The 12,307-nt window shown below is 45.8% G+C and overlaps 1 protein-coding gene across 4 annotated transcripts in view; it reads left to right on the top strand.

The window, feature by feature from the left end:
* Positions 1 to 11,366, top strand: part of ATG16L1 (autophagy related 16 like 1) — a 28,325-nt gene extending 16,959 nt beyond the window's left edge. For all 4 annotated transcript variants that reach the window (XM_048864061.2, XM_048864063.2, XM_048864062.2 and 1 more), the window contains 7 exons: positions 931 to 1,002; positions 3,927 to 4,047; positions 4,919 to 5,024; positions 5,837 to 5,986; positions 6,400 to 6,447; positions 9,285 to 9,386; positions 9,789 to 11,366. In XM_048864061.2, the coding sequence (XP_048720018.1) occupies positions 931 to 1,002; positions 3,927 to 4,047; positions 4,919 to 5,024; positions 5,837 to 5,986; positions 6,400 to 6,447; positions 9,285 to 9,386; positions 9,789 to 9,882 (693 nt within the window). In that variant the 3' untranslated portion in view covers positions 9,883 to 11,366. The remainder of the gene's footprint in view (positions 1 to 930; positions 1,003 to 3,926; positions 4,048 to 4,918; positions 5,025 to 5,836; positions 5,987 to 6,399; positions 6,448 to 9,284; positions 9,387 to 9,788) is intronic.
* The last annotated feature ends 941 nt before the right edge of the window (positions 11,367 to 12,307 follow it).

The following is a 12,307-nucleotide window of genomic DNA, read 5'->3' as shown; positions in this document are numbered from 1 at the left end:
TGTGGCTCCCCCTCCTCCGTTATGCCCCACTAAACCCTCGCCCCGACTCCCGGGGGGGGCGGTGAGGGTGTGGACTGGGCAAGGGGGGGGTTGTGATTGAGAAAGTTTGGGGACCACTGCACTAGAGGGTTGTCTGGTGTTGCTAACCTGTTTGGAGAAACTTGTTCTGGTGTAGGTGGCTTGATCATATTGCAGATCTTGTCAGAACAGATGCATTCTGGGTTCCATGATATTTTTTCTGAATCAGTCACCTGACACTGACAGGCACAAGCCTTGTCCTTCTGGGATTTTTCTTGAGAAATAACTTTGCCATACAGTGTCTTGAAATATGATCTCTGTCTAGAGTGAAAGGAAGGAGCCACTACCCTCAGGATACCTGTATACCCATTTGTCCATCTCCTGACCAGAACTTACTTAGTTTCAACTACCTCTGTTGAGAACCCGGTAGATGGGAGTGAAATTGACAAGAATCAGGCAAGCCTCACTCTGCAGTTTGGGTCAGCTAGGCCCAACAGCAGGGGCAGATGCTGGAGCTATTTGTGGGGAAGGAGAGCCAAAAAATAGTCTGGGTAAAGGCACAGTAGGAGAAAACCCCACCATCCTTGCAGCAGTAAGGAGGTTATGAGTAGAAATGGTCTGGAAAGAATGTCCCTTCCTCCCAGCACTGTGGCCACTATTCCTTTTATAGCCAATTGTTCGGGAATGAAAAAATTACATCTTTGTTGAAAATGTCTTGAAAATCTTCTTCTTCATCCAAACTAATTGGTGCTTCCCTCCACCAGTTGCTTTCTTAGCAGTATGGCAGTAAAGTGAACCCTGTGGATTGTCTGTTCTAATGACTATCCCATAGTATTGAGACTTGCTGGGTGTAGTAGTTTACTTCTTTCAGTCACTGTGGGAAATTGACTTAAATCCCTCCTGTTTCCACAGGGCTCCTATCTCTTAGCAGCTTCAAATGACTTTGCCAGCAGAATCTGGACTGTAGATGACTATCGGTTACGGGTGAGTCTCCTGCAAAAGTCAAGCAATGTGTAGGCTCTTTCTGACCAGTATTCTCATTTATGTTCTTACAAAGGACACTGAAAAATTGTGGATTCCACTGTTTTAGGATCTTGCCAAAGTGGGGTTCGTTTTTTTTTTCTTTTTGCTCTCTTGCAAAACATTAATTGGATTTTTATCCCTTTTTTTTAATTGAAGAGAGCCTTTACAGCATAACCTGATGTGCAACACTGGCCTCTGCACATAGCCTCACAGAAACCTCTCCAGATAAATAGCGACCAAATATATGAACTTTCCTCTGCACATAGGAAGTATTAACTTTAGAACCATTTAAATGTTAAGATACAGCAGTCTTAAGGACCCAAAGGCTGTAACATGGTTCAGGGATTTAGTTAAAACAGAGTTCTATTTCCTAGACTAGATGCATGTTAACTGAGTAGGTGCCAGCCTGGGTCCCTGGCTCAATTGTTGGAGTAGACAAGCCCTGAAGCATTAGTCTCTAATCAGGATACTTAACAAAAGACTAATCTCTTGCTCATGTTCTTCCTCCACCTCTTCAGAATGGACTCTTTGGCCCTTGTCCAAGAAAGGACATGCCTGTGATCTCCCTAGGCTGAAAAGTGCTCTCTTCCCTTAGCAGAGGAAACTGTCTAAGAGGCTTCATTTATTCCTGCTCCTGGACATGATCCTTGTTCTTAAATTTTTATTTTAGGAATATTTCACCAAACATTATTTGGCATGCTGCCTCTAACCCAAGATATGTTTAGTTGCTCTTACAAGCTGTCGCATACACAATCTGGCATGAAGCATTTTGGAATAGCCAGGCCTGTTCCCTTTCTGACACAGAAGCTCTGCTGTCATTTCTGCACTGGTTAGCCTCTCACGCTCTTCAGGCATTAGAAGTGAACTTGAATCTCTCTCTTTGCCCCATGTTGCATTATTTGCTCTGTAGATCTTCAGCATTTTACGTATTGTTCTAAAGTACACCTACAATATAATTCACTTGATTGCTTTTAATATGAAGATATTTATCTCCAGAATGTTAGATCTTGTATGGGAAACCTTCCTGAACATGTCAAAATCTTTGCAGCTTTAGATCGGCCCAAAAATCCTACCATCAGATAGAAACAAAGGTGTATAACAGTTTAATAGATCATCATTAAGAATATGATTGTCACAAAGGTCATGGATTTCATGACTTTCTGGGAAGTCCATGACTACTTCTGCGCCAGGACTGGAGCAGCTGTCAGTCCCAGGGCTGCTGGAGCAGCTGTCCAGTGACCAGCACAGTGGCTAGGGTTGGGTCAAGCCCTGTGGGGCTGGAGCAGGGTATTCCCACCCCAAGCCGAGCATTTGTAGTAAAAGTCAGGGACAGGTTGTTGGGCAGTAAACAAAAATTCACAAAAGCCATGACCTGTCCCTGACTTTTGCTAAAACTACCTGTGACAGAATCTTAACGTTAATCATTATTAACTTTGTGTGAAAAGTCCCCATGCAAAACTCCCCTCAGTCTTCACAAGATCTTTCTGCAATTTTCCAGTGTCCCTTCAGGCTTTGGGTCAGTACCATCACTGCTCATTGAGTTAATACAGCACATTGACTTCCTTGTCTGAATGGGTTTGGTGCATGGATTTATCATAGAATCATAGAATATCAGGGTTGGAAGTGACCTCAGGAGGTCATCTAGTCCAACCCCCTGCTCAAAGCAGGACCAATCCCCAATTTTTTTCCCAGATCCCTAAATGGCCCCCTCAAGGATTGAACTCACAACCTTGGGTTTAGCAGGCCAATGCTCAAACCACTGAGCTATCCCTCCCTCCTATCTTCCTTGCATGTTCATTGAGGGCAGTTGAGTTGATTTGATATTAAATCCTGCATCAAACTACCTATTTATAAACAAGTATTCACTTGCTAATGGCAGTGCATCAAGGGTGGTAATGGAATATTCTTCAAGGTTATAAATATCCTCTCCATAAAATTGTGGTATCCAGAGATTAACTGTCATGTTGCAACCACTGAGACAATCCATGACCTTTCGGTTTTAGTGCTGTGCAATAATTTTTCAGTTCCTCACTCTGCTCCCATTTCACTTCCATTTTTAAGTCTTCTGGTGGTTCTGTAGTTCATGTAGCAGTGTGCAAGTCAGAAGTTCAGTGACTAACAGTAGAAGATTTGATTTTTGGGAAGGATTGCTCTCTGATCACTTTCCCTGTTCCCGGCAGTCTATCCTCTCATGCTACATTAGTTCTATGATTGACAAAAAAGTATCTAATAACTTGTGGTGATTGTACTTCATGTTCCAACGGGCCCTGACTGCAGTTGGCATCAGACAGAAACAGTCATGGAAATCTGCTGATAGGAGCAATTCTCTAATTTCTGGAGATCTCCGGCTTTCAAGCTGAGACTTCAGAGTTAACACTAGATCCCTTTTTCCTTTACTTGACAGTCAGCTTCTGAAATCTGGAGACACCATCATTCCAACTCTTACTATGCTTTAGTCCATCCCCTGGTCTATCCTTTAAGACTGTTGTAGTTACCATCCTTCCAACCAAGGTTACTAGGAGTGGTAGAAAAGAGTCATAGATTTCAAAAGAACTACTCCTTAACTAGTGAAAGGAGTTACTCTCTCCCTCAATTGCATCTCCAACCCAGAGGGAGTACTCTTGGCACTTGCTGACTCATGGAGAAGCAGACTGGGAGTCAAAACTACATTCTGTTTAACCTGAATGGAAAGATGAGCGCTTTTTTTTTTTTTTTTTTTTTTTGGTGACCCATGCCTCTAGTCAAACATTAGACTAAGGTGGGAGGAGTTGAATCAAAGACTTTGTCCCTGTTAAGCTGCTGAATGGCAAGATCATAGCCATGAGGACAAGAAGCAATTGTAGCTGAAACTGCTCATTTACACCATGTAAATCTTCTCTCCCCAGCACACACTGACAGGTCACAGTGGGAAGGTTTTGTCAGCCAAGTTCTTGCTGGATAATGCACGTATCGTGTCGGGGAGTCATGACCGGACCCTCAAACTCTGGGACCTGCGCAGCAAAGTTTGTAAGGAAACCATTTCCACCCCAGCACCAACATCCTTCTGTCTTTCACACACCTCTTATTCTCTTTAGTGGATGTAAACAAAAGTTTTACTTCAGCTTAATTGTTTTATTCTCTTAGTCTCCAAAAAGCAGGAAATTGCAGCCATACTGCTTTTTGATGATATTCTGATCTTCGGTATTGCAAGCTAAGCAGGGTCAGGCCTGGCTGTTACCTGGATGGGAAACCTAAGAAAAGACCGTATGCTACAGTGAAAAGCATTGCTGATTGAGTGGGCTACTGCATTCTAGACTCTCTTGTCCATCAAACTGTTGAAAGTTGGAGGCAGGTCAGACCTTACAACCCTGGGTTGGTCTTAAGTTCCCTCTTGAAATCCCTCCAATTCCTGCCTCCAATGAAGCAAATGGCAGGATTCAGTTTTTCATAGCAGAAACATTTGCCTTAAAATATTTTCCTGGTTTCTTCAGTACAACTTGGCACAGAGACAGCCTTTCTCCCCCAGCGTCCTACACTCTTTTTTGTGTATAAAGGGGAGTGTGTCATGTTGCTCATCCATGATTTGCTTGACTAATTATGAAGTGGTGGTAAAACACCTTATACTGTTGGGCATGGTAGTCAAGTGGTTCAGGGGAATAATGTGCTGTTGGGGATTTTGGATTCTCAGTAATCAGTTTCTTCTAAGACAGAGATCACCTGTCCCCACCCCACCACCCATGACCCCAAACTCCTCTCGGGGCAGTAGTTTCAGTGCAGCTACAGAATTTTGATGTTTGCTGTTGTGTGACTTTTAAATACTGCTATCAACTTGTACAGCACAATGGGAATGAGACTGTGTTGTTAGTGACACCTCCCTCCCCCTTTTTTTTTCTTAAAGGTATAAAAACAGTATTTGCAGGATCAAGCTGCAATGATATAGTGTGCACAGAGCAGTGTGTGATGAGTGGACATTTTGACAAGAAGATTCGCTTCTGGGACATCAGGTAAAACTATCCTCTAACACGGGTTAGATTGTCTAGCAATTTAATGCTAAAGAACATAAGATGAATCTGTGAATTGTGACCCTTCCATTCTTTGAGTTCTCCATTGCTTGGAATATTTATTACAGGAATATGAGGAAGTCATCAAGAATAAATAACCTTTTTGCACATGATAGAACTGCTGTTTTGATCTCTGAGCTATTAGTAGCATGTTGTGTTATATATTGACAGCAGATTAGCCCCTGAGTAAGGAAATATCTTGCATTGTTCTCTTATCTTTCTGGCCAGTTTTAAGTATCCCTAGCTGGTTCTGAAGGAAGTTCTGAACAGTCCTTGGCTAGGGACAAAATATCCACAATGTGAGACTTTAGTTGGGAAATAAGAAAAATGTGGAAGTGGATAATGAATAAGTAGATACTTATTCTCCTATCCCCATGCACCGGGGCAAGTCTAGGATACAGATTTTGATGCTCATGTGACAGGATCTATTCTGAGGGAATTCTGTGCTTAAAAAATAAAAATTCTGCATATTTTATTTGTCAATAAATAAATGTGAGGGCTCCAGCATGGTAGTGCGGAGCACAGGCACTGGCTGCACGGAGGTGAGAGATCACCCTGCTCTGGGAGCCCGAAATGACATGCCTGGGCTGCTGTGGAGGGGCACTTGACCCCCTCTTGCGGTTTCCTTTTGCTTCCCTGTCGGAGAATCATTTTTCTGCGGGGGATGGGAATTCTGGTCGCACACAGTGGCACAGTGTTCCTCCAGGAGTAAAGATCCTTGATGCCTAGTTACCCATGCTGTTTCCTGTCTTCAGGACTGAGAGCATAGTGCAGGAGCTGGAACTGTTTGGGAGGATCACAGCTTTAGACCTGAACCCAGAGAGAACAGAGCTCTTGACCTGTTCCCGAGATGATATGCTGAAGATCATTGATTTGCGAGTCAATGCTGTCAAACAGACTTTCAGGTGAGTGTGATCCCAGTAAGGTATGTGGCAGGTGGCTGGATTTTTGTGGCATAATTGTAACTTTGGTGTTGCCCTTGTCCTTTATGAATGAAACCTTCCAATTAGTCCCTCAATGGGGAGGTGAAAGCCTTTGGAGCCATGTCTCTGACGATGTAGTTTGCACATTATCCATGAATTGACACCAAAGATCTATTTTGTCAAGATTTTGTCTCCACCTCTTCGAAGGAGACCGTTTGTCCCCCTCACTGGGGAGAAAAGTCCCTCTGATTAGGTTGGAGAAAGAGAGGTGGCTTGTGTTAAACAGAATGTAGAATTTATCTCAGTCAATGCAATAATCTTCATTTAGTCTTAAGGAGCTAGCTTTCCCAAGTTTCATATTAAAAACATAACTACCTGATTCTAACTTGTTTCAGTGCCCAGGGATTCAAATGTGGATCTGACTGGACCAGAGTTGTGTTCAGGTAAGAGGCCAAACTGGTGAGACTGAGTGAAGTTTGGGATGGGAGTGGGGGCCAGCTGTTTGGTTTATTGCAAATTCTGCAGTAACATTTGAGGGCAAAGTTCCAAACCAACATACGCTTCTTAGCAATTACCAGTCGGCAGCATGCATTGATTGCTTCTTGATCACTTGTGCTACAACGCAAGCAGTAGCCATTAACACTAGTCATAAGACAAAAGGGGACACTTAGCACTGGGCAGTCAGCAAAACTGTTTTCAGACTTGGGTATCTACAATTAGACACCAAAAGAGCTCACCGTTTGTAAAAATCAGGAAAAAGGGAACAGCCAGTGTTCCATATAGTTTGCACACCCCCTATATTAAAACAAAGTTAATGTTGGAAAAACAAGCCTTGAAAAGCAAGAAAATGTCAGAATTAAGGTTGTCCATGGAACCTTAATTTGGCCCCCAGTGCATATTTATTATCTTATTACAGTCTCCTTCCACCTTGGGCTTGTCATCCAATCTTCTTCTCTTCTTCTCCACCCACTCCTAAGCCCCATGTGCCAGTCTCCTGGCTCAGCCAGTTCTTGGGTCTCCCTTCTGCTTTTGAGTTAGGCTACTTCCTCCTCCACACTGCCTGGACGCCACCAGCAAGGGCATTGAGAGCAAAAGAGGGATAGTCACCTGGCTGCCAGTTCTGGTGCTCAATGTCATAGTAGCCAGGAATAGCAATTGCAGGGAATTCCTGTTCAGCCCCTGTGACTCTGGGCTGGAACATTCCACTATAGATGGAATCTTCAGAGAATTTAGCTGGCAAGTTCTAACACGTATCTACTGAGCATCTGTGAACTGCAGTTTTTCATAGGCTTTAATTTGTCTGAATCTGGGTAGCTTTTCATGGGAACAAGAAAAGGCACATCGCTGAAACCAGGGTGACAACCCCTCCCTTAGACTATATGTTCTTATTCCAAAGCGTGCAGGTGATAGAGCTGCTCAGTGAAATGTTGAAAGAATTGTTTTAATATGGAAACATTTTTCTAATATCCTTCTCAAACGATTGAACCATTTTTGCTGAAGTTCAAGTAAAAATAGTCAGTCTGGGACAGACACCTGACAAGGAAGACTTCAATCCGAATGGTTAATGTTTGGCAAAGTCAGAAGTAAATGAAAACAGGGTCTTTTAACAGGAATTGTTGGGAACCTTAAGTATAGAACCAGTTCTGCTGATTTTTAAAAAACAAAAACCCACATTAAGATTTTTAAATATGACTAACAGGGATTAAATATAAAACTAAAATAGAAAGGTTAAGATCTAAGCAATGGAACAGGTAAGGGTTTAAGGGTTAAATACTTAAAGCAATGAAAAAAGCTAGGGCTAAATTTAGTGTGTATAGGTATGGCTTATCCCAGGGGTCTCAAACTCAAATGACCACGAGGGCCACCTGAGGACTAATACATTGGCCCAAGGGCCACACCACTGACCGTCCCCCTTCCCCGCTGCTCTGGCCCCGCCCTCCACTCCTTCTCTGTCCCCATTCCAACCCCTTCCCTAAAATCCCAACTCCGCCCCCTCCCTGCCCCCAGGGGGCGCAGGAGGGGTGCAGGGTGTGACAAAGGGCTCAGGGCAGGGGGTTGGGGTGCAGCAGGGGGCTCAGGGCAGGGGGTTGGGGTGCAGCAGGGGGCTCAGGGCAGGGGGTTTGGGTGAGGGAGGAGTGCGGGGTGCAGCAGGGGGCTCAGGGCAGGGGTGCGGGGTGCAGGAGGGGTACAGGGGCTGGTCTGGCCCGGTGCACACCAAGGGCAGGGCAGGCTCCCTGCCTGCCCTGCCCCTGCACTGCTCCAGGAAGTGGCCAGGACCTGCGGGGGGGCACAGGGGTCTGTGTGTTGCCCTGGCCGCTCCTCCAGGTAGCTCCTCCACAGCTCCCGTTGCCCAGGAATGGGGAACCGCGGCCAATGGGGGAGGTACCTGGAGGAGCGGCCAGGGCAACACACAGGACCCTGTGCGCCGCCGCGCCCCCCCCCCCCCCCCCCAGGTTCCGGCTGCTTCCCGGAGTGGCGCCGGGGACAGGGAGGGAGCCTGCCCTGTCCCCGGTGGGCACCGGGCCAGAGCTGCTCTAGGTAAATGCTGAGGGGGTGCAAGGAGCTGGCAGGCTGCAGAAAATAACCCCGTAGGCCGCGTGTTTGAGATCCCTGGCTTATCCTAACCACTTTGTTTAGGTTTAGGCGTCAACCTTCCCCATCACCTCCTTTTTTCCCCCTTGTAGATTACAAGCTTTCGGGGGGAGGAACTGTTTTATGTGTTAAAGGTGCCCACCACAAAGGAGCCCTTGGCTGCTATTATGATGGACCTTTTTTCGGTGTCTAATGTTAAGAATCTAATAGAATAATAATATACCTACCTTATATAGCACATCTTATTCATTGATCTCAAAGTGCTTTACAAAGGAGGTAAGCGTCGTTATCCCCATCCGAGGCACAGAGATGAAGTAACGTGCCACAGTCACCCTTTTGGCGTAAGTAGATTTCACAATCCGATGAAGTGAGCTGTAGCTCACGAAAGCTTATGCTCAGATAAATTGGTTAGTCTCTAAGGTGCCACAAGTACTCCTTTTCTTTTTACAAAAACCAATGTTTATCTTTAAATGCCAGCCACCCAGCAGTTACATCATCACGTGATCTGGAAACTTCTCGGTCTTGCTAATCAGTGTGGATAAGAGCTGGTGAAACTTTAATATTTGCAAGTGCAGACCACTAATGTCAATTTGCTTGTTTTGGAAACTCTAGAGATTAGCGTGGGGCCAAAGGTGCTAACTTCAAAATAAATTGTTTTTTCTCTTCTGCACTGAATGTGTTTCAATAGCCCTGATGGTAGCTACGTGGCAGGTGGTTCAGCTGATGGGGTCCTGTACATCTGGAATGTGCTCACTGGGAAAGTGGAGAGAACTCTCGCAAAGCATCACAGGTGAGACAGGAAGCTTGCAGACTAAACTGGTTCAGGGTCTGAGCTATGGCTGACATACGACCTGTGGTGAGGAGATGTGGGATTGCAAATGTGGAGTTCCATTCCCATACCAGTGTGCATGGGATATTTATGTGCAGCTTCTCTGTGGATTCATGGCAATAACCAGTGAAGTGGGAATTAAGGCTATGAAATTTGTGCTTTGTTGTCGGGTTGCTTGTTCACAATCAGGGCATTGAGTATCATATACTCTGAATATCCCTGGGAGGCTGTTACAAATGCAGGTATCATAAATAAGATCTGAAAATGAATGAGTTTTGGAAATTATGGAGTTTAATTTCTTTTGTCCTAAATGCTGCTATGAAATTAGAATCTCTTCTAAATTGACACCTGGCTTCCTTTCAGCTCCTCTATCAATGCAGTGGCATGGTCACCAGCCGGTGCACATGTGGTCAGTGTGGACAAAGGAAACAAGGCTGTCCTGTGGTCTGAATTTTGACTGGAAGGAGATGAAAGACGGTTTCAGATGTCTCTCACTGGGAGGATGCTAGTCCAGAGCTGGACAGAATGGAGGCCCAAGCCTAGATTCATCCTCCATGCATTTGGGCTTCATCCAATGGGCTTCACCTCTCATAGGAGAGCTCTAATCAGGCAATCAAAGATGAGGAGCTGGAGGCGGAGCCCTTTACTGCCTAAAAGCATGCTGCTGGCCCTCAGGCTCAGCAAAGGGTCAGCTGATTTGGATGGCGAATACTACTAGTCATGCCTTGACATGCAGTATCTATGCACTGGATGGAGCCGAAGGTACTAGCCAGATTCCCTCACCGGACAGCTGTGCCAAATACCCTATTATACAAGTGTATGTACAGCACTTCTGACTTGGAAGTGTTGGAAAGAAGTTTACCATGTATTCTGACCTAATGCACGTCCTGTTTCCCGTGTCCTGTTCCCATGGAGTAGCTTAGGCATGGGGTGAGGGCATTCTGAAACATGGACAGGGTGGGTCCCAGTCAGTCTGTAAAGTGATGGAACAGTTGTAAACTAATTTAAACATTTCTGTTGCTCTGGCAGTTCTGCCCCCTGTGGTGTTGGCTGAGTTTGGGGCTTCTCCAATTCTGACATGGTCTCTCTGGCAGTTGGTAATCTGAGAACTCCCTGCATCATTATGATCTGTATTTCGGGGAACTGTCCATTCTTCACAGGTGATACATCTTCGTTAAAAGTCCCTCCAAAAGCTCCTATAGCAGAAGTACTAAGAAGCGGGAGAAGGAGAATTTTCATTCGAATCAGTATATTTCCAGTTTTGTTGGCGTGGGGGGGAGGGGGGGAAGAGAAGAGAAGAGGTGTAACATCTGCAGTGGGGATGGTGGTGCTGCTGTGACAAGGAATGTATCCATACCAAGACTTCCAGTGCCAGGAAATAAAGGTATAGTCTCTTCTGCTGTCCATCCATCCTTCTCTACTGGAGGCTGTTGGTGAAGCACAGGGGAGCAATGGGATTCAATCCTGAATGTAATGCTCTGGTGCTGGCGATCCCAGGCCACTTGCCTCCTTTCTGAGCACGTGCAATATTCTCCTTTGTGCTTGAGCCCTTCCTGTGCCATCAAACAGGGTTTACACCCTGTATCCTCAGGCATCTAAATATGTGAGGTGGTTGGAGGAGAGCTAACTTTTGTTTTGTAACTTTTATCCAGCCAAACTTTTCCACCTCAGACGGGCCTCGGACAAGCCACCAGCATTCTGTCATCTTTTTATTTGCACTTTATTTTGCTTCCTTCCTGAGCTTGTTTTCTAAGGAAGTGTTTTGACGGGTTAGGAAAGAGGGTTATTTCTAGGACAGAGGTCTCTCTCTAACCCAGGCTTTCATTCAGACAACTTCTGCAGAGGGGAGTTGAGATTATACAGGGCAAATCTTTTATTTATTCAGCTGCCCACCAGAACTTGATTGTAAATAAACCTGTGTTCTGCTTTTAAAACCCACAATGTTTCTCCTCGTTTGTTTGTTTTTTCTTGCCCTGAAAGAAAGAGGAACCTATATCCGGTTTCTTCTCTCCCCACCTTGCTGTTTCAATGGACTAATGTTAGGTTTGGGTCTGGTGGTGGTGGGGTACTTGACCACATAGGCACCGACTTGTAGGTGCTCTGGAACTCAAGCATCCATGGGGAAAAAAAACAATAGGGGGTGTTCAGCAACCACCAGTCACAGCTGTTGGGTGGGACCTCAGATGGGGGGCTGGAGGAGGGGGGTGGGAAGAAGTGGAGCAAGGGGGACATCGGGGAAGGGGGTGGGACCTTGGGGCGGAGCGGGGTTGGAGCACCCACTGGAGGGAAAAGTCAGCGTCTGTGCTGGACAGATCTCTCCGGTGGGTATCTGTTGTCTGAGAGCCCGATTTACCTCGTATCAAGAACGTGGCCATGAAACTGAAGTTACAGGATCCAGTGTCACACTGTTTTAAAGCTTCTAGCATTGGGGACTGGCCATGTGGCAAGGCTTGAAAGGTTGATGTATACTTGGTGTGGGATGAATTACTGAATTCAAGAACTCCCCATCAGTTACTAGTTTCTCAGACACTTTCTGCTGTGAAATGTCTGTTCCTCCCTTATTGCTTGGATCATTACATTGCCCCTCAGTCTCCCAACATGGTCTTAAAAATGTGGATAAAGACTGTCTAGACTAGGGGTGGCCAACCTGTGGCTTCGGAGCCGCATGCGGCTCTTCAGAAGTTAATATGTGGCTCCTTGTATAGGCACCGACTCCGGGGCTGGAGCAACAGGTGCCAGCTTTCCGATGTGCCAGGTGGTGCTCACTGCTCAACCCCTGGCTCTGCCAGAGGCCCTGCCCCCACTCCACCCTTTCCCGCCCCCTCCCCTGAGCCTGCCGTGCCCTCGCTCCTCCCCCTCCTGCCCTCAGAGCCTCCTGCACC

This window comes from Caretta caretta, chromosome 9 (genome assembly GCF_965140235.1).
Source record: "Caretta caretta isolate rCarCar2 chromosome 9, rCarCar1.hap1, whole genome shotgun sequence".
In the NCBI taxonomy this organism is placed as follows: Eukaryota; Metazoa; Chordata; order Testudines; family Cheloniidae; genus Caretta; species Caretta caretta.
The sequence above is the reverse complement of the archived record's forward strand: the minus strand, read 5'-3'. Positions and strand labels throughout refer to the sequence as shown.